Source organism: Taeniopygia guttata, chromosome 33, assembly GCF_048771995.1.
Source record: "Taeniopygia guttata chromosome 33, bTaeGut7.mat, whole genome shotgun sequence".
Classification (NCBI taxonomy): Eukaryota; Metazoa; Chordata; class Aves; order Passeriformes; family Estrildidae; genus Taeniopygia; species Taeniopygia guttata.
The window spans coordinates 523,555-548,611 of NC_133058.1; the positions used below are offsets into that span (position 1 = coordinate 523,555).

Below are 25,057 nucleotides of genomic sequence, written 5' to 3' on the forward strand. Positions count from 1 at the left end.
CGCCCCTTTTACTGCGGATCCGGGGGGGGGGGTGGAAAATTCGGGGGGGTTCCAGATGGGGGAAAATGGGGGGGGGGGGATATGGGGAGACCCCCCCCCACCGCGGCAGCGCGCGACCCCCCCCCAATTAAAGAATTGCCGCCCCCCCCATTAATTTATTGATTTCCCCTCCCCCCCCCCCCGCGGATGGCGCAGCCCCCCCCACCCCCACCGCAATGCGGCCCCTCCCCCCACCCCGCAATGCGACCCCCCCCAAAAATTAAAAAAAAATCGGGGGGCGCCTGCATTAATTAATTAAACCCCCCTTTATTAAAGAAACCGACCCCAACCCCGAATTAACTCCTCTAATTAAAAATTTAACCCCCTCCCTAATTAAGACCCCACCCCTCAATGCGACCCCCCCCTAAAAAAGAAAAAATAAAAATGAGGGGATACCCCTCCTCAATTAATTAAACCCCTCTCAATTAATTAAACCGCCCCACCCCGAATTAACCCTTCTAATTTATTAATTAACCCCCTCCCTAATTAAAACCCCCGCCGCAATGCGGACGCGACCCCCCCCAAAAAAACCACCGCAGTGCCCCCCCCAAAATGAACCCCCCCCCGCCCCGCAATAATTAACCGCGCGCTAATTAACCGCCCCTAATTAATCCCTAACGAGCCCCCCCCCCCCCCCCCCCGCCGCAGCATCCTCGCGGCGTCTCCGGGGCAACGGCGTTGCCATGGCAACGGGGGGTTGGTGGGAACGGCGTCGCCATGGCGACGGGGGGGCCTTGGTAACGGGGGGGGGTGATGGGAACGGCGTTGCTATGGGAACGGGGGGCTTCGGGAACGGGGGAGTGGTGGGAACGGCGTCGCCATGGTGAGGCGGTCGCCATGGCAACGGGGGGTGCTGGGAGACCGCGCCCCCTCCCCCCGGGGTCGGGGTGACCTTGGGGGGGAAAATGGGGAAAAATGGGAACAATTGGGGGGAAATGGGGAAAATGGGGCGGAATTGGGGAAAATTGGGGGGAAACGGGGAACATGGGGGGGAATTGGGAAAAACAGGGAAAAACAGGGGGGAAATTGGGGGGAAATCTGGGAAAAAATGGGAAAAAATGGGGATAATTCCCAGGAAACTGGGGGGAATTCCTGAGAAAAATTGGGGGGAAAATCACGGGAAATTGGAGAAAAACAGGGAAGCTGGGGAAAACCGGGAAATTGGGGAGAAATCTGGAAAAAATGGGGAGAAATCCGAGGAAGAATCGGGGGAAAATTGAGGGAAAATTCGGAAGAAATGCGGGGAAAAATTCCTGGGGAAAATCGGGGGGAATTCCCCAGAAACTGGGGAGAGTCCTGGGAAAACTGGGGAGAAATCCCGGGAAAAATCGGGGAAAAATCCGGGAAATTGGGGAAAATTCCTGGGAAAAATCGGGGAGAATACCCCTAAAATTGGGGAGAATTTCCGGGAAAAATTGGGGCGGGTCTGGAATCGCGACCCCTCCCCAAATTCCCCCTCCCCAATTTGGGACCCCCCCCCAGTTCCGCTCCAGCCCCCAATTAAGGGCCGATGACGTCACGCCACTGTTTTTGGGGGTTCCCCGGTGACGTCACGTCCCGTTGCCGTGGCAACCCCCGGGGGGGCGGGGTGACCTTGAGGGGTCCCTTTGATTTCGCCGCTCATTTGCATCTCATTTGCATCGCCCCGTTGGTGAAGCGGCAGCGCCGCCAGGCGGGGATGGGGGGGATTTTGGGGGGATTTTGGGGGATTTTGGGGCATTTTTGGGGGGATTTTGGGGGGATTTTTTAAAGGAATTTCTGGGGGGATTTATTTGAATTTTTGGAGGGATTTTTTGGGGATTTTTGGGGTGGGATTTTTTTGTGGGGGGATATTTTTGGGTGGATTTGGGGCCATTTCATGACTCGCACACCATCGTAAAAGTCCGGGTGGGTTTTTATTTTTTTTGTTGTTTTTTTGGGGGGGGCGGTGGGAGGGGGAGGGGCGCGCGCACGGTGACGTCACGCCCCGAACCCGACGAAGGGGGGAGGGGGGGGAAAAAAAAAACAACTCCCAAAATCCCCGGAAAAAAAACCCAAAAAATCCCCCCAACCTCCCCCCACAACCAAAATCATTAATTACAACAATTAATTAATACAGAACGCCCCTCCCCCCTCACCCCCCCCCCCAAATCCGCGCCCCTCTGGGGTGGGGGAGGGGTGGGGGGGTCCCCACTTGAATTTGGGGGGAGGGGTCGGTCAGAGGGGGGAGGGGCTCCCCTCCCCTCCCCCTCCCCCCCCCGGGAAGGCACAGTGCAATTTTGGGGGGGGGGAGGGGGAGGGGCCTCAATTTTATTTTTTTTGGGGGGGGGTTGAATCCGGATGGGGGGAGGGGCACTGGGGGGGGAGGGGAGGGGTCTCCCCCCGCCCCCCCCCAAATTCCCCCCCCCCCAAATTTCCCGCCGCACGCACGGCGTACAAGGCCGGGCTGGGGGAGGGGGAGGGGAGGGGTCAATCGGCCGCGCCGGGGGGGGTGGGGGAGGGCGGGGGGGGTTGGGCCGCCCCTCCCCCACCCCCCCCGCCCCCCGCCCCTCCCCCAGCCCCGCGGGGGGGCGCGGGGGGGGTGGCGCGCAGCGCTTGGATGCGGCGGCACTCGGGGCAGACCCGCACGTGCGCGCAGGGGGGGGGAGGGGCGCCGCCAGAGGGGGGGGGAGGGGCGACCACCCCCCCCACCCCTCCCCCACCCCCCAGCTCGGTCTGGGGGGGCCCCCCCGCCCCCAGCCCCGAGTAGAGCTTCCCGTTGCTGAAGCGCATCTCCCGCCCGCCGCGGTGGGGGAGGGGATTTGGGGGGTTTTGGGGGTGGGGGGCGGCGCCGGGGACCCCCCCCCCACCCCCCAGCCCCCCGAATTTGGGGTGGGGGCGGCGGCGGCGGCGCGGGCGGGGCCGGCGGCTGCAGGAGAGGGCGCGGCGCAGCTCCCGCAGCATCTCGGCGCACAGCGAGATCTGCGCGGCATTTTGGGGGGATTTGGGGCATTTTGGGGCGTTTTGGGGGGTTCCCACCCAAAATGGACCCCCCGCACCTCGCGGGGCCCCCCCGGTAAATTATGGGACTCCCAAACCCTTCTGGGACCCCCAAACCCCTCTGAGACCCCTCCTCAATTCCGTGGAGTCCCCTCACTAAAGGTACCCCAAATTCCCTCCAAATTCCCCCAAATTTCCTCCAAATTCCCCCAAATTCCCCCTCAAATTTGCCCCAAAATCGCCCCAGATTCCCCCAAATTCCTCCCGAATTCCTCCAAATTTCCCACAAATTCCCCTGTATTTCCCCCACATTCCCCTCAAATTCCCCCAAAATTCCCCCAAATTCCCCAAAATCCCCCCAATTCTGCCCAAATTTCACCCAAAGTCCCCCAAATCCCCCCAAATTCTCCCAAATTTCCCCCAAATTCCCCAAATTCCCTCCCCACCTCCTCGGTCTCGGCCGAGCGCCGCGTGGACCAGACGAACTCCATGACGGCCACCAGGATGGCCACGACCAGCCCGCACACCAGCACCACGAAGATGCCGCCGATGTTCTCCATGCCCAGCCCTGGCGGCGCCGGCACGGCCCAGCTCAGCTCGGCACGGCCCGGCCGGGCCAACCCAACCCAATCCAACCCAACCCAACCCAGGTCAAACCAACTCAACCCAACCCAACCCAACCCAACCCAACCCAACCCAACCCAACCCAACCCAACCCAACTCAACCCAACCCAACCCAACTCAACCCAACCCAACCCAACCCAACCAACCCAACCCAACCCAGCTCAACCCAACTCAACTCAACCCAACCCAACCCAACTCAACCCAACCCAACCCAACCCAACCCAACCCAACCCAACTCAACCCAACCCAACCAACCCAACCCAACCCAGCTCAACCCAACTCAACTCAACCCAACCCAACCCAACTCACCCAACCCAACCAAACCCAACTCAACCCAACCCAACCCAACCCAACCCAACGCAACCCATCCCAACCCGACCCAACCCAACCCAACTCAACCCAACCCAACCCAGCTCAACCCAACCCAACCCAACTCAACTCAACTCAACCCAACCCAACCCAACCCAACCCACCCAATCCAACCCAACCCAACCCAACCCAACACATCCAACCCAACCCAACCCAACCCAACCCAACCCAACCCAACCCAACCCAACCCCGGCCCCGCTCCACCGCGCACCTTTGGCGCGGTGATCCTCCTCCTTGGGGCAGTGCCCCCCTTCCCACCACTTCCTCTTGAGGATCTCCAGCCGGTTGTTCTCCTGCAGCTGCAGGATGGCCAACGTGATCTCGTCGCGGAACGGCGACCCTGCCGGGGGGAGGGACGGGGGACACGACACCGGGGGGGTCCCACCTGCTTTCCGGGGCGCGGGGGAGTCCCGCCCGGCCCCGGCCCGCCCCCCGCCCGGCGCGGCGCCCCGCGGTACCCAGCGGCATGCCGATGCCGTAGCCCTTGGTGTCCAGCAGCCCGCCGATCTGCGTCAGGTTGCAGTTGTGGCGCCGGTGGTACTCGTTCATGGTGGACTCCAGCAGGAAGGCGTACTTGGAGTTGAGGACGCGCGCGATGCCCTCCTCGGTGCTCTTGACGAAGACGCTGGGCTGCTTGGAGTGCATGTAGTTCCACATCCGCTGGTAGGTCTGGTAGCGCGAGTTCTGCCGGGGCGGCGGGGGGAGACGGGCTTGGGGGGGCTGTGGGGGCTGGGGGGCGGGGCGGGGCGGGGCGGGTGAGTTGGGTTGGTTGGGTTGGGTTGGTTGGGTTGGGTTGGGTTGGGTTGGGTTGGGTTGAGTTGGGTTGGGTTGAGTCGGGTTCGGTTGGATTGACTGATTGGTTGATTGGGTTGTTTGATTGGTTGATTGATTGGTTGATTAGGTTGATTGGTTGGGTTGATTGACTGCTTGATTGGGCCAAATGATTGGATCGATCGGGTTGATTGATTGCTTGGGTTGATTGGGTTGATTGGTGGACTGGGTTGATTGGCTAGGTTGATTGACTGTCTGATTGGGCCAAATGATTGGATCGATCGGGATGATTGATTGGTTGGGTTGATTGGGCTGATTGGTTGAAAGGTGGCCTGGGTTGATTGGTTGGGTTGATTGATTTGTTGATTGGGTTGGGTTGATTGATTGGTTGGGTTAATTGGGTTGATTGGCTGGGTTGTTGGGTTGATTGATTGCTTGATTGGGCTAAATGCTTGGATCGTTCGGGTTATCAATCGATCAGTCAATCAGGTTGATCAACCGATTGATTGATGGAGGGGTGGGCGCTGACCTGGAAGAAGGTCATGGTGGAGCCGGCGTGGATGGTGCCGTACTCGATGTTGGTCTGGTCGGCGAGGTCGTCGGCCGACTCCACCGGCACCTCCATGCGCTGCACGGTCAGGAACGCCGCCAGGTTGGCCGTGTACGAGGAGATGATGATCAGGGTGAAGGCCCACCTGCGGGGCGGGGCCCCAAAGATCCCTCAGGAACCACCAAAACATCCCCAAAATTCACCCCAAAAGTCCCTCAGGAACCACCAAAACATCCCCCAAAATTCCCCAAAATTCACCCCAAAAATCCCTCAGGAACCACCAAAACATCCCCCAAAACTCCCCAAAAATCCCTCAGGAATTGCCACAAAACATCCCCCAAAAATTCCCCAAAATTCACCCCAAAAATCCCTCAGGAAGCACCAAAACATCCCCAAAATTCACCCAAAAACCCCTCGGGAATCACCAAAAATATACCCCCAAGGTTCCCCAAAATTCACCCCAAAAATCCCCCAGGAAGCACCAAAACATCCCCCAAAAGTCACCCCAAAAATCCCTCAGGAACCACCAAAACATCCCCCAAAATTCACCCCAAAAATCCCTCAGGAAGCACCAAGACATCCCCCAAAATTCCCCAAAATTCACCCAAAAACCCCTCAGGAATCACCCCAAATCCCCTTGAGCAACCCCAGATACCCCCCAAACCCTCCCTAAACACCCCCAAAACCCCCAAATCCCCCCCAAACCCCCCAAAAACCCCAAACCCCCCACCCATGCTGACCAGACACCGCTGACGCAGCGCGTGGACACCCCATGTATGACCCCAAACCCCCATAACACCCCCCAAAAGCCCCCAAATCCCCCCCAAATCCCCCCCAAATCCCCCAAATCCCCCATAACACCCCCTATAAGCCCCCCAAATCCCCCATAACACCCCCCATAACCCCCCCAAATCCCCCCCAAATCCCCCCATAACACCCCCCAAATCCCCCCAAATCCCCCCCAAAGACCCCAAATCCCCCCCAAACCCCCCCAAACACCCCATAACACTCCCCAAATCCCCCCAAACCCCCCATAACACCCCCCAAATCCCCCCCAAATCCCCCATAACACCCCCCAAACCCCCCAAATCTCCCCCAAATCCCCCAAACCCCACCGGTGCTGACCAGACGCCGCTGACGCAGCGTGTGGACACCCCATGTATGACCCCAAACCCCCCATAACACCCCCAAATCCCCCCCAAAATCCCCCCAAACCCCCCATAACACCCCCGAAACACCCCATAACACCCCATGTATGACCCCAAACCCCCCCATAACACCCCATGTATGACCCCAAACACCCCATAACACCCCATAAACACCCCCAAACCCCCCAAATACCCCCCAAATCCCACTGGTGCTGACCAGACGCCGCTGACGCAGCGCGTGGACACCCCATGTACGACCTCAAACCCCCCATAACACCCCATGTATGACCCCAAACACCCCCAAACCCCCCCCAAACCCCCCAAAACCCCCCAAAGCGGTGCTGACCAGACGCCGCTGACGCAGCGCGTGGACAGGGCGCGGGGCAGCACCTCGGCGCCCTGCTGCAGGAAGCCGCCCACGGGGAACCAGAGGCTGTTGCCCAGCGTGTACTGGTTCTGCAGCAGCCCCGGCCGCTCCCGCGCGCACGGGTGGGGGTTGTACCACTCGTAGGGGCTCAGCCTGCGGGGACACGGGGGGCGGCCCCTCGGACCACCCCCCACACCGATGGGTCAGTGCGGTGGGGCGGGGGCTGAGCGCAGGGTCCTACGGGGGGGCAAAATTCATCTGGGAGCACCCCAGGGTCCTACGGGACCACCCTGAATTCATCTGAGACCACCCTGAATTCATCCAGGAGCACCCAAAGTTCATCCAGGAGCACCCCAGGGTCCTACGGGGGGGCAAAATTCATCCGGGAGCACCCCAGGGTCCTACGAGAGCACCCCAGGGTCCTATGGGACCACCCTGAATTCATCTGGGACCACCCTGAATTCATCTGGGACCACCCTGAATTCATCCAGGAGCACCCCAGGGTCCTATGGGAGTGCCCAAAATTCATCCAGGAGCACCCCAGGGTCCTACGGGAGCACCTTGAATTCATCTGGGACCACCCCAAATTCATCCGGGAGCACCCCAGGTTTGTCCAGGACCACCCAAAATTCATCTGGGAGCACCCCAGGGTCATCCAGGAGGACCCTAGGGTCCTACGGGGTGCCCAAAATTCATCCAGGAGCACCCCGAATTCATCCAGGAGCACCCCAGGGTCCTACGGGAGCACCCAAAGTTCATCCGGGACCACCCCAAACCCATCTGGGACCACCCCAAATTAATCTGAGACCACCTCGAACCCATCTGGGACCACCCCAAACCCATCTGGGACCACCCCAGATTCACCTGGGACTATCCTGAACCCATCTAGGACCACCCAAACCCCTCCAGGGCCACCCCAAATTAATCTGGGATCACCTGAACCCACCTGGGCTCACCCCAAACCCATCTGGGACCATCCCAAACCCATCTGGGACCACCCCAAACCCATCAGGGCTCACCCAAACCCATCGGGGCTCACCCAAACCCATCTGGGACCACCCAAACCCATCTGGGGTCACCCCAAACCCATCGGGGCTCACCCAAACTCTGCTTTGTCGGCTGGATATTTTTTTGGGGGCGTTTCCCCTGTATTTTCACCTCCTCCCTCCCTTTCTCGGGGCCATTTTTTGGGGTGCCCCCCCAGTTCTGGGCCCAGTTTTGGGGCGTCCCCGCTCACCTGGCGGCCAGGAAGAGCACGCAGCTGACGGCCAGGTAGGCCAGGAGCATGAAGAGCCACACGGCCGGCGAGAAGGGGTCTAGGAAGGAGAAATACCCCGGCTTGCGGCCCTGGGGGGACGCCGAGTGAGACCCCCGCGCTGGCGGCGGGGCCGAGACCGCCCCGAGGCCGCCCGGACCCGAAACCGCCCAAAACTGACCCAAAATCACCCCAAAACTGACCCTAAATCACCCCAAAACTGACCCAAAGTAACCCCAAAACTGAACAAAACCGCCCCAAGGCTGCCCGGACCTGAAACCGCCCCAAAACTGACCCAAAGTAACCCCAAAACTGACCCAAAACTGACCCAAAATAACCCCAAAGCTGAACAAAACTGCCCCGAGGCTGCCCGGAGCCAAAACCACCCACAACTGACCCAAAACAACCTCAAAACTGACCCTAAATCACCCCAAAACAGACCCAAAATAACCCCTAAACTGACAGGAAATAACCCCATAACTGACCCAAAATAACCCCAAAATAACCCCAAATCCCGTACCATGTGCACGCGGTACAGGATGCTGATCCCCAATCCCAAATCCCAAACCCCAATTCCCAAACCCCAATCCCAAATCCCGTACCATGTGCACGCGGTACAGGATGCTGATCCCCAGTTCCCGATCCCAAACCCCAAATCCCAAATCCCAATCCCAAACCCCAAACCCCGATCCCGTACCATGTGCACGCGGTACAGGATGCTGATCCCCAATCCCAAACCCCAATTCCCGATCCCAAATCCCAAACCCCAAACCCCAATCCCAAATCCCGTACCATGTGCACGCGGTACAGGATGCTGATCCCCAATTCCCGATCCCAAACCCCAATTCCTGATCCCAAATCCCGATCCCGATCCCGTACCATGTGCACGCGGTACAGGATGCTGATCCCCGATCCCAAACCCCAAATCCCAAATCCCAAATCCCAAATCCCGATCCCCAATCCCAAATCCCGTACCATGTGCACGCGGTACAGGATGCTGATCCCCAATTCCCGATCCCAAACCCCAATTCCCGATCCCGATCCCGATCCCGTACCATGTGCACGCGGTACAGGATGCTGATCCCCAAATCCCAAATCCCAAATCCCAAATCCCAAATCCCAAACCCCAAATCCCAAACCCCGTACCATGTGCACGCGGTACAGGATGCTGATCCCCAATTCCCGATCCCAAACCCCAAATCCCAAATCCCAAACCCAAATCCCGACCCCGTACCATGTGCACGCGGTACAGGATGCTGATCCCCAATTCCCAAACCCCAATTCCCGATCCCAAACCCCAATTCCCGATCCCAAATCCCGAATCCCGATCCCGTACCATGTGCACGCGGTACAGGATGCTGATCCCCAATTCCCGATCCCAAACCCCAAACCCCAAATCCCAATCCCAAATCCCGATCCCGATCCCGTACCATGTGCACGCGGTACAGGATGCTGATCCCCAATTCCCGATCCCAATCCCCAATTCCCGATCCCAAATCCCAAACCCCAAATCCCAAACCCCAAACCCCAATCCCAAACCCCGTACCATGTGCACGCGGTACAGGATGCTGATCCCCAGCGTCATGAAGGGTTTGGAGAAGTCGATCACCTTCTCCCGCTCGGCCGTGATGGTGAACGCCGCCACCGCCAGGTCGGCTTTCTGGGGACCCCCAGACGGGGTCAGCGGGGCGGGACCCCAAAATATCCCGGGGTTTGAATCCCCCAGAACCCCAAAATATCCCGGGGAGTCAAATCCCCCGGAACCCCAAAATATCCCGGGGTTTGAATCCCCCAGAACCCCAAAATTATCCCGGAGTTTGAATCCCCCGGAACCCCAAAATATCCCGGGGTTTGAGTCCCCCAGAACCCCAAAATTATCCCGGGGTTTGAATACCCCGGAACGCCAAAAACATCCCGGGGTTTAAATCCCCCTGAACCCCAAAATATCCCAGGGTTTGAATCCCCCAGAACCCCAAAAAATCCCGGGATTTAAACCCCCCGGAACCCCAGAAACATCCCAGGGCTCAAATCCCCCAGAACCCCAAAAAAATCCCTGGGTTTAAATCCCCTGGAGCCCCAAAAATATCCCGGGATCGGTGGGTCTGGACCCTGACCCCGAACCTCAAAAAATCCTGGGGTTCAAATGTCCTAGAACCCCAAAAAAATCCCAGGGTCAGTGGGGCTGGCTGGATTTTCCCAGTGGGATTTTCCCAATGGGATTTTTCCCAATGGGATTTTCCCAGTGGGATTTTTCCCAAACCCAACGCTCCCATGGGATTTCCCCAATAGGATTTTTTTACAGGAATTTCCCCAATGGGATTTTCATTACGGGAATTTTCCCAATGGCAATTCGTTATGGGAATTTTCCCAATTGGATTTCCCCAGTGGCATTTTCCCAGTGGGAATTTCCCTGTGGGAATTTCCCGGTGGCATTCTCCACGCGGGATTTCCCCAGCGGTAATTCCCTGTGACATTCTCCCCGCGGGATTTTCCCTGCAGTATTTCCCCGTGGTAATTTCCCCGTGGCATTCTCCCCATGGGATTTTCCCTGTGGGATTCTCCCCATGGGATTTTCCCTGTGGGATTCTCCCAGGGATTCTCCCTGCAGGATTTCCCTGTGGCAATTTCCCTGTGGCATTCTCCCCACAGGATTTCCGTGTGGGATTTTTCCCTGTGGTAATTCCCCGTGGCATTCTCCCCACAGGATTTCCCCAGCAGTAATTCCCCATGGGATTTTCCCCGCGGGATGTTCCCCGTGGCATTCTCCCTGCAGGATTTCCCTATGGGATTTTCCCCGTGGGATTTCCCCTGTGGTAATTTCCCCGTGGGATTCTCCCCGCTATTCTCCCCATGGCATTCTCCCCGCAGGATTTCCCCAGCAGTAATTCCCCATGGTAATTTCCCCATGGCATTCTCCCCGCGGGATTTCCCTGTGATAATTCCCAGTGGGATTGTCCCCGGGATTCTCCCTGTGGTAACTCCCGTGGGATTGTCCCCGGGATTTTCCCCGTGGGATGTTCCCCGTGGGATTCTCCCTGGGATTTTCCCAGCAGTAATTCCCCGTGGGATTGTCCCCGCAGGATTTCCCTGTGGTAATTTCCCCAGCGGTAATTCCCAGTGGGATTCTCCCTGGGATTTTCCCCGTGGGATTCCCCAGCGGTAATTCCCAGTGGGATTTCCCCATGGGATTTTCCCCACGGGATTTCCCCAGCAATAATTCCCTGTGGGATTTTCCCTGTGGTAATTCCCCGTGGCATTCTCCCCGCAGGATTTCCCCAGCGGTAATTCCCCGTGGGCTTTTCCCCATGGGATGTTCCCCATGGCATTCCCCCCACAGGATTTCCCTGTGGGAGTCTCCCCGTGGTAATTTCCCCAGCGGTAATTCCCTGTGGGATTTCCCCAGTGGGATTTTCCCCGCGCTATTTTCCCCGTGGCATTCCCCCCGTGGGAGTGCCCGTCCCTCGTCCCTCGGCGGCGGCGGTGCCGTACCCGGTTGATGAGCTCGCCCACCATGCCGGTCCAGGAGCCGTTGGGTTCGGGCGCTCCGTACAGTCCGTCCTCCACCAGTTTGATGTGGAAGCGGAACTTGAGCAGCGCCGCCAACTCCCGCAGCATGTCCACGCAGAACCCCTCGTAGCGCTCGGGGCCGCCCGCGCCGCCCACCCGCATCACGTACGGGTTCTCCTGGAATGAGGGATTCGGGATTTGGGGTCAGGGATGTGGGATTTGGGGTGTGGGATGGTCACTGTCCACGCAGAACCCCTCGTAGCGCTCGGCGCCGCCCGCGCCGCCCACCCGCATCACGTACGGGTTCTCCTGGGGGGCGGGAAACGGGATTTGGGATCGGTCACTGGGATTTGGGGTGTGGGATACGGGATTTGGGGTGTGGGATTGGGGATTTGGGGTGTGGGATACGGGATTTGGGGTGTGGGATACGGGATTTGGGGTGTGGGATGTGGGATTTGGGGTGTGGGATTGGGGATTTGGGGTGTGGGATGTGGGATTTGGGGTGTGGGATACGGGATTTGGGGTGTGGGATACGGGATTTGGGGTGTGGGATATGGGATTTGGGGTGTGGGAATGGTCAGTGGGACACGGGAATGGTCAGTGGGGTGTGGGAATGGTCAGTGGGGTGTGGGAATGGTCAGTGGGGCACGGGAATGGTCAGTGGGGCACAGGAATGGTCAGTGGGGTGTGGGAATGGTCAGTGGGGCACAGGAATGGTCAGTGGGGTGTGGGAATGGTCAGTGGGGCACAGGAATGGTCAGTGGGACACGGGAATGGTCAGTGGAACATGGGAATGGTCAGTGGGGTGTGGGAATGGTCAGTGGGAATGGTCAGTGGGGCACAGGAATGGTCAGTGGGACACGGGAATGGTCAGTGGGATTGGTCAGTTCGGTGTGGGATTGGTCAGGGACACTCTGATGGAAACCAGTTCCCTCCCAGTCCCTCCCAGTCCATCCCAGTCCATCCTAGTATACCCCAACCCCCTCCCAGACCCCCCAACCCCCTCCCAGTCCCCTCCCAGCCCCCTCCCAGTCCCCCCAAACCCCCTCCCAGTCCCCCCCAATTCCATCCCAGTCCATCCCAGTATACCCCAACCCCCTCCCAGTCCCCCCCACCCCCCCCCAGTGCCCCCAGTGCTCCCAGTCTGACCAGTATGGTGGTGATGATCAGGGTTTTGTTGGCCAGGCTGTCCGAGGCGTTCAGGGCCAGCGTGGCCTCGTCCATGGCCAATGTCCGGTTGGAGAACCAGACCCCCACCTGGGCGGGGCACATGGGGCGTGGCCATGGGGGTCACCCAGGGTCACTCAGGGGTCACTCAGGGTCACTCATTGGTCACTCAGGGGTCACTCAGGGTCACTCAGGGTCACTCAGGGGTCACTCAGGGTCACTCATTGGTCACTCAGGGGTTACTCTGGTCACTCAGGGTCACCCAGGGGTCACTCAGGGTCACTCATTGGTCACTCATTGGTCACTCATTGGTCACTCAGGGTCACTCAGGGTCACTCAGGGGTCACTCATTGGTCACTCATTGGTCACTCAGGGTCACTCAGGGTCACTCAGTGGGTACTCAGGGGTCACTCAGGGGTCACTCAGGGTCACTCAGGGGTCACTCATTGGTCACTCATTGGTCACTCATTGGTCACTCGGGGTCATCCAGGGTCACTCAGGGTCACTCAGGGTCACTCAGGGGTCACTCAGGGTCACTCAGGGTCACTCGGGGTCACTCATTGGTCACTCAGGGTCACTCAGGGGTCACTCAGGGTCACTCAGGGGTCACTCAGGGGTCAGTGGTCACTCAGGGTCACTCAGGGGTCACTCATTGGTCACTCAGGGTCACTCAGGGTCACTCAGGGTCACTCATTGGTCACTCAGGGTCACTCAGGGTCACTCAGGGTCACTCATTGGTCACTCAGGGTCACTCAGGGTCACTCAGGGTCACTCATTGGTCACTCAGGGTCACTCATTGGTCACTCAGGGTCACTCATCGGTCACTCAGGGTCACTCAGGGGTCACTCATTGGTCACTCAGGGTCACTCATTGGTCACTCAGGGTCACTCAGGGTCACTCAGGGGTCACTCATTGGTCACTCAGGGTCACTCAGGGTCACTCAGGGTCACTCATTGGTCACTCAGGGTCACTCAGGGTCACTCGGGGTCACCGGGGTCACCCGCCCACCTCTCGGTGCCCGTCCCGGCCCTTCTCCAGCACCCTCAGGCTGTAGTTGGTTCTCTGCCCTTTGCTGTTGAACTCCACGCGCCCCGTCAGCCCGTCGTACTCCACCTGCGAGGGACAAAACCCCCAAAACCCGCTGAAATCACCCCAAAAATACACCCCAAACACTCCAAAACCCGCTGAAATCACTCCAAAAATACCCACAAAAATAACACAAAATAACACCCAAAATAACACCCAAAACACCCCCAAACCCACTGAAAACACCCAAAAAATACCCTCAAAAATACCACAAAATAACCCCCAAAATAACACAACACCCAAAATAACCCCCAAAACCCGCTGAAAACACCCCAAAATAACACCCCAAAATACCCCCAAACCCGCTGAAAACACCCCAAAAATACCCACAAAAATACCACAAAATAACCCCCAAATAACACCCAAAATAACACCCAAAGTAACACCCAAAACACCCCGAAACCCGCTGAAATCACCCCAAAATACACCCCCAAAATACCCCCGAAATACCACACAGTAATCCCAAAATAACACCGAAAACACACCCCAAAACATCCCCAAAAATACCCCAAAATAACACCCAAATAACACCCAAAATAACCCCCGAAACACACCGAAACCCGCTGAAATCACCCCAAAATAACACCCGAAACACCCCCCAAAACATCCCCAAAAATACCCCAAAATAACACCCAAATAACACCCAAAATAACCCCCGAAACACACCGAAACCCGCTGAAATCACCCCAAAATACACCCCAAAATACACCCCCAAAATACCACACAATAACCCCAAAATACCCCCAAAAATACCCCCAAATACCCCAAAATAACAGCCAAAGTAACAGCCAAAAAAACAGCCAAAATACCCAAAAAAACCGTTTTTTGGGCTGTTTTTTTTGGCTTTTTTCAGGCTGTTTTTGGGCTGGTTTTTTGGCTTTCTTCCAGCTGTTTTTTTTTTGCTTTTTCTGGGCTGATTTTTTTTCGCTTTTTTTGGGCTTTTTTCAGGCTGTTTTTTTGGCTTTTTTCGGGCCGTTTTTTTGGCTGCTTTTTGCCATTTTTTGCCATTTTTTGCCGGTTTTCCCTTTTTCGGGCCGTTTTTTTGCCGGTTTTTGCTGTTTTTGCCCTTTTCGGCCCGTTTTTTTGCCGTTTTTCCCCGTTTTTTGCCGTTTTTGCCCTTTTCGGGCCGTTTTTTTTGCTGTTTTTTGCTGTTTTTTGCCGTTTTTGCCCATCTGGGCCCGTTTTTTCCCATTTTTTTCCCGTTTTCCCCCTTTCCGTCCCCTTTTCGCCCCTCACCATGCGCAGGTAGTTCATGAGGCTGGTGCCGTGGGGCCAGATCCCGGGTGCGGCACACGCCAGCGGCCGCCCGCCGATCTCCTGGCTGCGGTTCAGCTCCCGCACCGCGCCCACCACCACGTGCACCGCGTCGAACAGCAGCGCCGCCGACAGCTGCGGGCCCGGGGTCACCGGGGGCTTCGGGGTCCCCCCGCACCCCAAATCCCCACCCCAGACACCCCCCAAGGCTTTGGGATCTCCCAGATGCCAAATTTCCATTTTTTGTCTTTTTTTGTCACTTTTTGTCAATTTTTTCCCAAAGTTTTTGAGGTTCCTTCAAGGTTTTTGGGGTCTCCATCGAGTTTTGGGGTCCCCTCACACCCCAAATCCCACCCCAGAAACCCCCAGGACTGGGGGATCTCCCAGACACCAAATTTCCATTTTTTGGGCATTGTTTGGTCACTTTTGTCAATTTTTCCCAAGGCCTTTTGGAGTTCCTTCAAGGTTTTGGGGTCTCCATCAAGTTTTGGGGTCCCCCCGCACCCCAAATCCCACCCCAGACACCCCCGGGGCTCGGGCATCTCCCAGACGCCGAATTTCCATTTTTTTGTCTTTTTTTTGTCACTTTTTGTCAAATTTTCCCAAAGTTTTTGGGGTTCCTTCACTGTTTTTGAGGTTCCATCAAGTTTTCGGGTTCCCTCAGGATTTTTGGGTTCTCCCCCAAATTCTCCAATTCTCCCCAGATTTTTGGGCTCCCCGCGGGATTTTTGGGTCCCCCCCACAGGGTTTTGGGGATTTTTGGGGTCCCCCGGGTTTTTGGGGGATTTTTGGGGTCCCGCCCGGGTATTTTTGGGTTCTGCCCCAGATTCCCCCATTCCCCCGGGTTTTTTGTGTCCCCCTTGGGTTTTTGGGGTCCCCCCGGGATTTTGGGGTCCCCATGGGATTTTTTGGGTTCCCCACGGGGTTTTTTGGGTTCTGCCCCAGATTCCCCAATTCCCCCTGGATTTTGGGGTCCCCCCCGGGTTTTTGGGCCCCCCCCAGTTTTTGGGGTGCCGTCTCACCGCGGGGCCAGGTCCTGTTGGGGTTTTTGGGGTTCCCCTGGGTTTTTTGGGGATTTTTGTGTCCCCCGTGTTTTTTGGGGTGCCGTCTCACCGCGGGGCCGGGTTCCTGTTGGGGTTTTTTGGGGATTTTTGTGCCCCCCCCGGGTTTTTTTGTGCCCCCCCCGTTTTTGGGGTGCCGGCTCACCGCGGGGCCGGGGTAGGGCCCCAGCTCGCAGCTCTCCCGCCAGGACATGTTGAGGCTGCGCACGAACTCGGGGTAGAAGCGGTGGCTCGTGTTGAACATGGAGAAACCCAAAACGGTGGCCGGAGCGGCCGGCAGCGCGTCCAGCCGCAGCAGCGGGAAGTCCTGGGGGGATTTTGGGGCATTTTGGGGCATTTTGGGGCATTTGGGGTCATTTCGGGTAATTTTGGGACATTTGGGGTCATTTGGGGTCACCGTGTGGCCAGTGGGGTCACTCAGGGTCCCTCACGGGTCACCCATTGGTCACTCAGGGACATTAAGGGGTCATTCAGGGTCACTCAGGGGTCAGGGGTCACTCAGGGTCACTCATTGGTCACTCAGGGTCACTGAGGGGTCACTCAGGGGTCACTCATTGGTCACTCAGGGTCACTCAGGGTCACTCATTGGTCACTCAGGGTCACTCAGGGGTCAGGGGTCACTCAGGGTCACTCAGGGTCACTCAGGGTCACTCATTGGTCACTCAGGGTCACTCAGCGGTCACTCAGGGGTCACTAAGGGTCACTCAGGGTCACTCAGGGTCACTCATTGGTCACTCATTGGTCACTCGGGGTCACTCAGGGTCACTCAGGGTCACTCATTGGTCACTCAGGGTCACTCAGGGTCACTCAGGGGTCACTCAGGGTCACTCAGAGTCACTCAGGGGTCAGGGGTCACTCAGGGGTCAGGGGTCACTCAGGGGTCACTCACCATGGTGGTCAGGATGTATTTGTAGAACGCCGACGTCATCCCCAGCTCCGAGGCCTGGGGGGCACCAGGGTGGGTCTGACCCCCCCAAATCCCCCAAAAAAATCACCCCAAAATCCCCCAAAATATCACCCCAAAAATCTCCCAAAATCCCCCCAAAAATTAACACCAAAATCTCCCAAAATCCCTCAAAATCCTCCCAAAAAATCACCCAAAAATCCCCCAAAATATCACCCCTAAAATCTCCCAAAATCCCCCCAAAAAATCACCCCAAAACCACCCCAAAACTCCCAAAAACCACCCCAAAACCTCCCAAAATTCCCCAAACCTCCCCAAAACCCCTGAAAACCCCAAAAACTCCCAAAAATCACACCAAAGCTCCCAAAAATCACCACAAAACCACCCCAGAACTCCCAAAAATTGTCAAAAAACCAGCCCCAAACTCCCAAAAAACACCCCCAAACCCCCCAAAATTCCCAAAAATCCCCAAAACCCCCCAAAATTCCCCAAAATCCCCCAAAATCCCCCCTGACCCGACCTTGGCGAGCACCAGGGCGGCGGTGGCGGCGCTGCCGTCGATGACGATCGTCGGGACTTTGTCGTCGCGGATTTCCTTCAGCAGCGGCGTCGGGTCCTGCTCCGCGTCCAGAACGCGCACGGAGAGCGACTCGCGGGAGATGAGGAACTGCCGCACCAGCTCCTCCAGCCGCAGCAGGCCTGGACCCAAAATCGGCCAAAATTAACCCAAAATCTGCCCGAAATCAGCATCAAAATCCGCCCCAAAATACCCCAAACACAGCCACAAAAATCCCCGAAATCCACCCCAAAACCCCCGCGCGGACTCGCGGGAGATGAGGAACTGCCGCACCAGCTCCTCCAGCCGCAGCAGGCCTGCGACCCAAAACCTCCCAAAATTAACCCAAAAAAATCCCAAAATCTGCCCAAAATTAACCCAAAATCAGCCCCAAAATCTGCGCTAAAATCAGCCCCAAAAACCCCAAATCAGCCCTAATAAATCCCCAATAAATCACTGATAAATCCTCAATCAATTACCAATCAATTATCAATAACTGATGAATGGGCCCCCAGGGCCCGATAAACCCCGATAAACGCTGATAAATCACCGATAAATCACCAATCGATCACCGATCAATAACCGATAGCGATCAATAACTCACACTCGGGGCGGGCGCAGATGAGCGAGGCCGGGGGCGCGCGGAGGCTGCGCAGGAGCCCCCCCAGGGCCCGATAAACCCCGATAAACCCCAATAAATCACCGATAAATCACCAATCGATCACCGATCAATAACCAATAACCGATCAATAACTCACACTCGGGGCGGGCGCAGATGAGCGAGGCCGGGGGCGCGCGGAGGCTGCGCAGGAGCCCCCCCAGGGCCCGATAAACCCCGATAAACCCCGATAAACCCCGATAAATCACCAATCAATAACCAATGAGTGATCAATAAGCGATCAATAACTCACACTCGGGGCGGGCGCAGATGAGCGAGGCCGGGGGCGCGCGGAGGCTGCGCAGGAGCCCCCCCAGGGCCCGGCTGACGTCCTCGTTGCTCGGGTAGAGGCTCAGCGCCGCCAGACGCAGCAGCGGCGGCCGCGGCGCCTCCTCGGGGCCCACGCGGATGTGCGGGATCTGCGGGGCATTTTTGGGGTTTTTGGGGGTTTTGGGGGGATTTTGGGGGGTTTGGGGCATCAGGGATATCAGGGGGATTGGGGATGCCCAAAGCCACCCCAAAAAAATCCACCCCAAAATCGGCCCTAAAAGCCCAAAATCCGCCTCAAAATCAGCTCCAAAATCGGCCCTAAAAGCCCAAAACCCACCCCAAAATCGGCCCCAAAATCGGCCCTAAAAGCCCAAAATCCGCCTCAAAATCAGCCCCAAGATCGGCCCCAAAATCAGCCCCCAAACCCCAAAATCCACCCCAAAATCAGCCCCAAAATCCACCCCAAAACCGGCCCCGAAATAAGCTCCAAAACCCCAAATTCCACCCCCAAATCAGCCCCAAGATCAGCCCTAAAAGCCCAAAATCAGCCCCAAAATCAGCTCCAAAATCAGCCCCAAAATCCACCCCAAAATCCATCCCAAAATTGGCCCCAAAATCAACCCCAAAATCAGACCCAAAATCGGCCCCAAAACCCCAAAATCCACCCCAAAATCAGCCCCAAAATCGGCCCCAAAACCCACACCAAAATCTGCCCCAAAACCGGCCCCGAAATAAGCCCCAAAACCCCAAAATCCACCCCAAAATCGGTCCCAAAATCCACCCTAAAAGGACATTGAGGGGACATTTGGGGACATTTTGGGGATTTGGGGTTTTGGGGGATTTGGGGACATTTGGGGTTTTGGGAACATTTGCGTCTGGAGGAACCTGGGGGGGTTTTGGGGTCCCAGATCAGTTTTGGGGTGTTTTTGGGGTGATTTTGGGGTTTTGGGGTCTCACCTCCTTCTCGCTGCAGATGTGGCTCATGGTGAGGTTTTTTGGGGGGTTTTGGGGTGTTTTTTGGGGTGATTTTGGGGTGTTTTTGGGGTGATTTTGGGGTGGTTTGGGGGGGGGGTTTGGGGGGATTTTGGGGTGATTTTGGGGTGATTTTGGGGTTTTTTTGGGGTGATTTTGGGGGTGATTTTGGGGTGTTTTGGGGGTGATTTTGGGGTGATTTTGGGGTTTTTGGGGTCTCACCTCCTTCTCCCCACAGATGTGGCTGACCGTGGCCGCAGCGGCCGGGCTGGCGGCCGGACCGAGCACCGAGACCACCCCCTTGGGCAGGATCTGGCACACTGGGGGGGCAGGGGGGGTCACGGGGACCCCAAAACCCCAAACCCCCAAATCTGAGCCCCCCCGAACCCCAAATCCAACCCTGAACCCCAAATCTGAGCCCCCCGAACCCCAAATCCCCCCAAATCCCCCCTAAACCCCATCCCCGACCCCCCTTGGGCAGGATCTGGCACACTGGGGGGGCAGGGGGGGTCACGGGGACCCCAAAACCCCAAACCCCCAAATCTGAGCCCCTCCGAACCCCAAATCCCACCCAAATCCCCCCCAAACCCCAAATCCCATCCCCGACCCCCCTTGGGCAGGATCTGACACACTGGGGGGGCGGGGGGGTCACGGGGACCCCAAAACCCCAAACCCCCCCTGAACCCCAAATCTTAGCCCCCCCGAGCCCCAAATCCAACCCTGAACCCCAAATCCCTCCCAAACCCATCCCAGACCCCCCTTGGGCAGGATCAGGGGGGGTCACGGGGACCCCAAAACCGCCCCGGACCCCAAATCTGAACCCCGAACCTGAAATCTCAACCCCGAACCCCAAATTCCCCAAATCTTCCCCACTTCCCCCTCCCAGTCCCTCCCAGTTCCCTCCCAGTCCCTCCCAGTTCCCTCCCAGTCCCTCCCAGTCCCTCCCAGTCCCTCCCAGTCCCTCCCAGTTCCCTCCCAGTCCCTCCCAGTCCCTCCCAGTCCATCCCAGTTTGTCCCAGTTCCCTCACAGTCCCCTCCCAGTGCTCCCAGTTTGTCCCAGTGTCTTACTGGTGTCGGTGGTCTCCCCCTAAACCCCTCCCCAGTCCCTCCCAGTGCTCCCAGTCCCTTACTGGTGTCGGTGGTCTCGTACTGGCTGTCCCGGGCCAGCTCGAACACCTCCAGCTCCAGACGCGCCGGGGGCCGCCCCCCGCCCGGGCCATTGAGGCGCTCCCGGGCCAGGGCCAGAGCCAGGCGCTCCCCCCGCCCGCAGCCCCCCCGCTCGTCCAGGATGGCGGCTGGGGGGGGCAAAGGGGTCGGGCACCCCAAAAAACCCCCACCCCAAAAACCCCAAAAAAAAACCCCAAAAAAACCCAAAAACCCCCCAAAAAACCGCTAAAAAACAAAAAAAACCCATCCCGAAACCGCTCAAAAACCCCCAAATCCCACCGAGACCCCCCCGCCCGCAGCCCCCCCGCTCGTCCAGGATGGCGGCTGGGGGGGCACAAAGGGGTCGGGCACCCCAAAAAAACCCCCGACCCCAAAAAACCCCAAAAAAACCCAAAAAAACCCCAAAAAACCCACCCCAAATCCCCCCACCAAAAACCAAAAAAACCCACCCCAAAAACCCCAAAAAACTCCAAACCCCCCAAACCCCCCAAAATCCCCCCCAAATCCCCCAAACCCCCAAATCCCCCAAAATCCCCCCAAATCCCCCCAAATCCCCCCAAATCCCCCCAAAACCCCCCAAATCCCCCAAACCCCCCAAACCCCCCAAACCCCAAATCCCCCCAAAACCCCCCAAACCCCCCAAATCCCCCCAAACCCCCCAAACCCCCCAAACCCCCCAAAACCCCCAAACCCCCCAAACCCCCCAAATCCCCCCAAAATCCCCCAAAATCCCCCAAACCCCCCAACACCCCCAAATCCCCCCAAACCCCCCAAACCCCCCAAAATCCCCCAAAATCCCCCAAAACCCCCCAAATTCCCCTTTTTTTTCTCACCCATGCGCAGCGCCGCTCCCGCCGCGCCTCTCGGGCTCCCTCTGGCGGCCACGAGCAGCAGCAGCAGCAGCGGCAGCGCGGGGGGGGCGGGGCGCGGCATCGCCCCCTCCTCATGGGGGAGGGGCGGGGGGGGCTCCGGCCGCTGCGGGGGGGGGAGGGGGGGGAGGGGTTAACGGGGGACCCCCGGGACCGGCCCCGGAACCGGCCCCGATCGGCCCCAAATAGCCCCGAAACAGCCCCGAAATGAGCCCGAAATAGCCCCGAAGCAGCCCCGAAATGAGCCCGAAATGAGCCCAAAACAACCCCGAAATGAGCCAGTAAAAAACCCAAAATAACCCCAAAATAAACCCCAAAATAATCCAAACTAAACCCCAAACAAACCCCAAAATAACCCCCAAAATAATCCAAAATAAACCCAAAACAAGCCCCAAAATGAGGCCAAAATAATCCCCAAAATAACCCCAAAATGAGCCCAAAATGAGCCCAAAATCCACCTCAAAATGAACCCATAAAAACCCCAAAATAACCCCAAAAGAAACCCCAAAATGATCCCAAAGGAAACCCAAAATAACCTTAAATATACCCCAAAATAATAATCCCAAAATAACCACAAATGGCCCCAAATAACCCCAAATAACCCCAAAATTACCCAAAGTAATGAAAAATAACCCCAAATAACCCCAAAATAACCTCAAATAACCCCAAAATAATGCAAAATAACCCCAAATAACCCCAAATATTCCCAAAAGAAACTGAAATTATCCAGAATAAACTCAAAATAACCCAAAATAGGCCCAAATACCCCAAATAAACCCAAAATTACCCCAAATAACCCCAAAATGACGCAAAATCACCCCGGGCCCCCATTTTGGGCTTTTGGGGTTTTGGGGGAGATTTTGGGGTTTTTGGGGGGTTCCGGGGTTATTTTGGGTTATTGTGGGGGGAGTTTTTTGCGTTATTTTGGGGGGTCCCGGGGGGTCATTTTGGGGGAGATTTGGGGTTATTTGGTTTATTTTGGGTTATTTTGGGTTATTTTGGGTTTATTTTGGGTGACTTTGGGATGATTTTGGGTGACTTTGAGTTATTTTTGTTTATTTTGGGTGATTTTGGGTGATTTTGGTTTATTTTGGGTGCCTTTGGGGTCCCCCCGGCCCGTTCCCGTCCCGGTACCGGTACCGGTCTCCGCGCAACGGCCCCGCGGCTGCTGCGGCTGCCATGGCAACGGGGGGGGAGGGGCGGCACCGGGAGCGCCCCTCCCCCACCCCGGGACCCCCCCGGGCCCCGCCCCCACCGGGACCCCTCCCCCACCCCCCCCCAGCCCCTTCTGGGGGTCCCAAAATCCGCGAGGGGGGAAGGGGGGGAGGGGAGGGGGGGACGGTACCGGAACCGGAACCGGAACCGGGAACTGGAACCGGAACCGAAACCGGGAAATGGAACCGGGAATGGATTCGGGACCGGGAACCGGGAAATGGAACCGGAACCGGGACCGGGACCGGGAAATGGAACCGGGAAATGGAACCGGGACCGGGACCGGAACCGGGAATGGATTCGGGACCGGGAACCGATAATGGATCCGGGAACCGGGAATGGATCCGGGATCGGAACTGGGAATGGAACCGGGATCGGAACTGGGAATGGAACCGGGACCGGGGGATGGATCCGGAACCGGGAATGGGTCCGGGATCGGGGCCGGGAATGGGACTGGAACCGGGACCGGGACCGAGACCGAGACCGAGACCGAGACCGGGGGATGGAGCCGGGAGTGGATCCGGGACCGGGAATGGATCCGGGATCGGTACCGGGAGCGGGAATGGATCCGGGATCGGGACCGGGACCGGGATTGGGTCCGGGATCGGTACCGGGAGCGGGAATGGAGCCGGGATCGGTACCGGGAATGGGTCCGGGATCGGTACCGGAGCGGGATTGGGTCCGGGATCGGTACCGGAGCGGGATTGGGTCCGGGATCGGTACCGGGAATGGATCCGGGATCGGGACCGGGACCGGGAATGGATCCGGGATCGGGACCGGAGCGGGATTGGGTCCGGGATCGGTACCGGGAGCGAGGACGGAACCGGGGCCGCGGATGGATCCGGGAATGGGGAGCGGGGCCGGACCCGGGGCCGGTACCGGGGATGGGAACCGCGATCGGTACCGGGAGCGGGGCCGAACCCCGGGAACGGCGGCTCCGGTACCGGGGGAGGAAATCGGGACCGGGAGCGGGGCCGGAGCGCGGGGGCGGCACCGAGAGCGGGCCCGGGGGTGGCTCCGGTACCGGAGCGGGGGCTGGAACGGCGGCTCCGGTTCGGGGGGCCGATACCGGATCCCGATCTCAGTACCGATCGTGGTTCCCGGTACCGAACCCGGTACCGGGGGCCCGATCCCGGTACCGATCCCCGTCCCCGGTACCGATCCCAATCTCGAATCCCGGTACCGGGGGGCCGATCCCGGTACCGAACCCAGTTTCCGGTACCGATCCCGGTTCTCGGTACCGAGGGGCCGATCCCGATTCCGGTTCCCGGTACCGATCCCAATCCCGAGTCCCGGTACCAGGGGCCCGATCCCGATAACGATCCCGGTACCAATCCCAAATCCCGGTGCTGATCTCCGTTCCCGGTACCGATCCCGATCCCGAATCCCGGTACCGGAGGCCCGATCGCGGTTCCCGGTGCCGATTCCAGTACCGAGGGGCCGATTCCGGTACCGATCCCGGTACCGATCGCGGTTCCCGGTACCGATCCCGGTATCGAGGGGCCGATCCCGGTACCGATCCCGGTACCGATCGCGGTTCCCGGTACCGATCCCAGTACCGAGGGGCCGATCCCGGTACCGATCGCGGTCCCCGGTACCGATCCCGGTACCGATCCCGGTATCGATCGCAGTTCCCGGTACCGAGAGGCCGATCACGGTTCCCGGTACCGATCCCGAATCCCGGTACCGGAGGCCCGATCCCGGTTCCCGGTACCGATCCCGGTACCGATCGCGGTTCCCGTTGCCGATCCCGGTACCGATCCCGGTACCGACGGCGGGGCGGGGATGGGAGCGGGGCCATTCCCAAATCCCGCTCCCCATCCCGGTCCCGCTCCCCAAATGCCGGTTCCGGTACCGGGGACGGGGGGGGTCGAACGGAGGCGCAATCCCGGTGCCCCCCCCAAATTCCCGGTGCCCCCCCCAATTCCCGGTGCCCCCCCCGGTTCCCGGTGCCCCCCCGGTTCCCGGTGCCCCCCGGTACTCACGAGGCCGCGCGGCCGCCGCAGCCCCCCCGGCCCGGGGTCGGTTTTTGGGGGGGCTCGGGGGGGGCCGAGCCGCGTCTCGAGCGCCCGGTGCGGCGGCGGGGGGGGAGGGGAGGGGAGGGGAGGGAGGGGAGGGGAGGGGAGGGGGAGGGGGGGCAGGGCCCGGGGCCCCCCCCGCCCCCCCCCGGTCTCGCTGCTCGCGGCTCCGACGGCGGCGGGGGGGGGGGGGAATGGGGGCGGGACCCCCCCGGTATCTCCGACCCCCCCCCGTTATTTCAGACCCCCCCCCCGGTATTTCGGACCCCCCCCGG

General features: G+C 58.7%; 2 protein-coding genes across 2 annotated transcripts in view; one reads left to right on the forward strand and one right to left on the reverse strand.

Moving 5' to 3' along the window:
- Window positions 1-2,472: 2,472 nt before the first annotated feature.
- Window positions 2,473-24,851, reverse strand: GRIK5 (glutamate ionotropic receptor kainate type subunit 5). Its single transcript, XM_041712389.2, has 20 exons — window positions 24,750-24,851; window positions 21,517-21,658; window positions 20,647-20,811; window positions 19,739-19,836; window positions 18,528-18,693; window positions 17,581-17,759; window positions 17,046-17,099; window positions 16,302-16,463; window positions 15,078-15,230; window positions 13,764-13,868; window positions 12,738-12,845; window positions 11,571-11,765; window positions 9,628-9,741; window positions 8,064-8,173; window positions 6,806-6,979; window positions 5,291-5,456; window positions 4,449-4,674; window positions 4,202-4,330; window positions 3,444-3,565; window positions 2,473-2,979 (listed from the first exon to the last, which is right to left on the reverse strand). The coding sequence occupies exons 2-20, from the start codon at window positions 21,614-21,616 to the stop codon at window positions 2,488-2,490; spliced, it is 3,018 nt and encodes a 1,005-aa protein (XP_041568323.2). The 5' UTR covers window positions 21,617-21,658; window positions 24,750-24,851; the 3' UTR covers window positions 2,473-2,487.
- The window catches only part of RPS19 (ribosomal protein S19), a 110,226-nt gene continuing 88,067 nt past the window's right edge, over window positions 2,899-25,057 (forward strand). Inside the window, exon 1 of the mRNA XM_072920685.1 lies at window positions 2,899-2,910. The gene's annotated coding sequence lies outside the window, so the exon portion shown is untranslated. The remainder of the gene's footprint in view (window positions 2,911-25,057) is intronic.

What these genes read in the sequence shown, in the direction of transcription:
- GRIK5 (XM_041712389.2), bottom strand. Translation starts at nt 21,616, where the DNA reads ATGCCGCGCCCCGCCCCCCCCGCGCTGCCGCTGCTGCTGCTGCTGCTC. An exon ending in GTACGAGACCACCGACACCA is followed by an intron (nt 19,837 to 20,646) that starts GTAAGGGACTGG and finishes CTGCCCCCCCAG; the next exon opens with TGTGCCAGATCCTGCCCAAG. An exon ending in GCCGGGACGGGCACCGAGAG is followed by an intron (nt 12,846 to 13,763) that starts GTGGGCGGGTGA and finishes TGCCCCGCCCAG; the next exon opens with GTGGGGGTCTGGTTCTCCAA.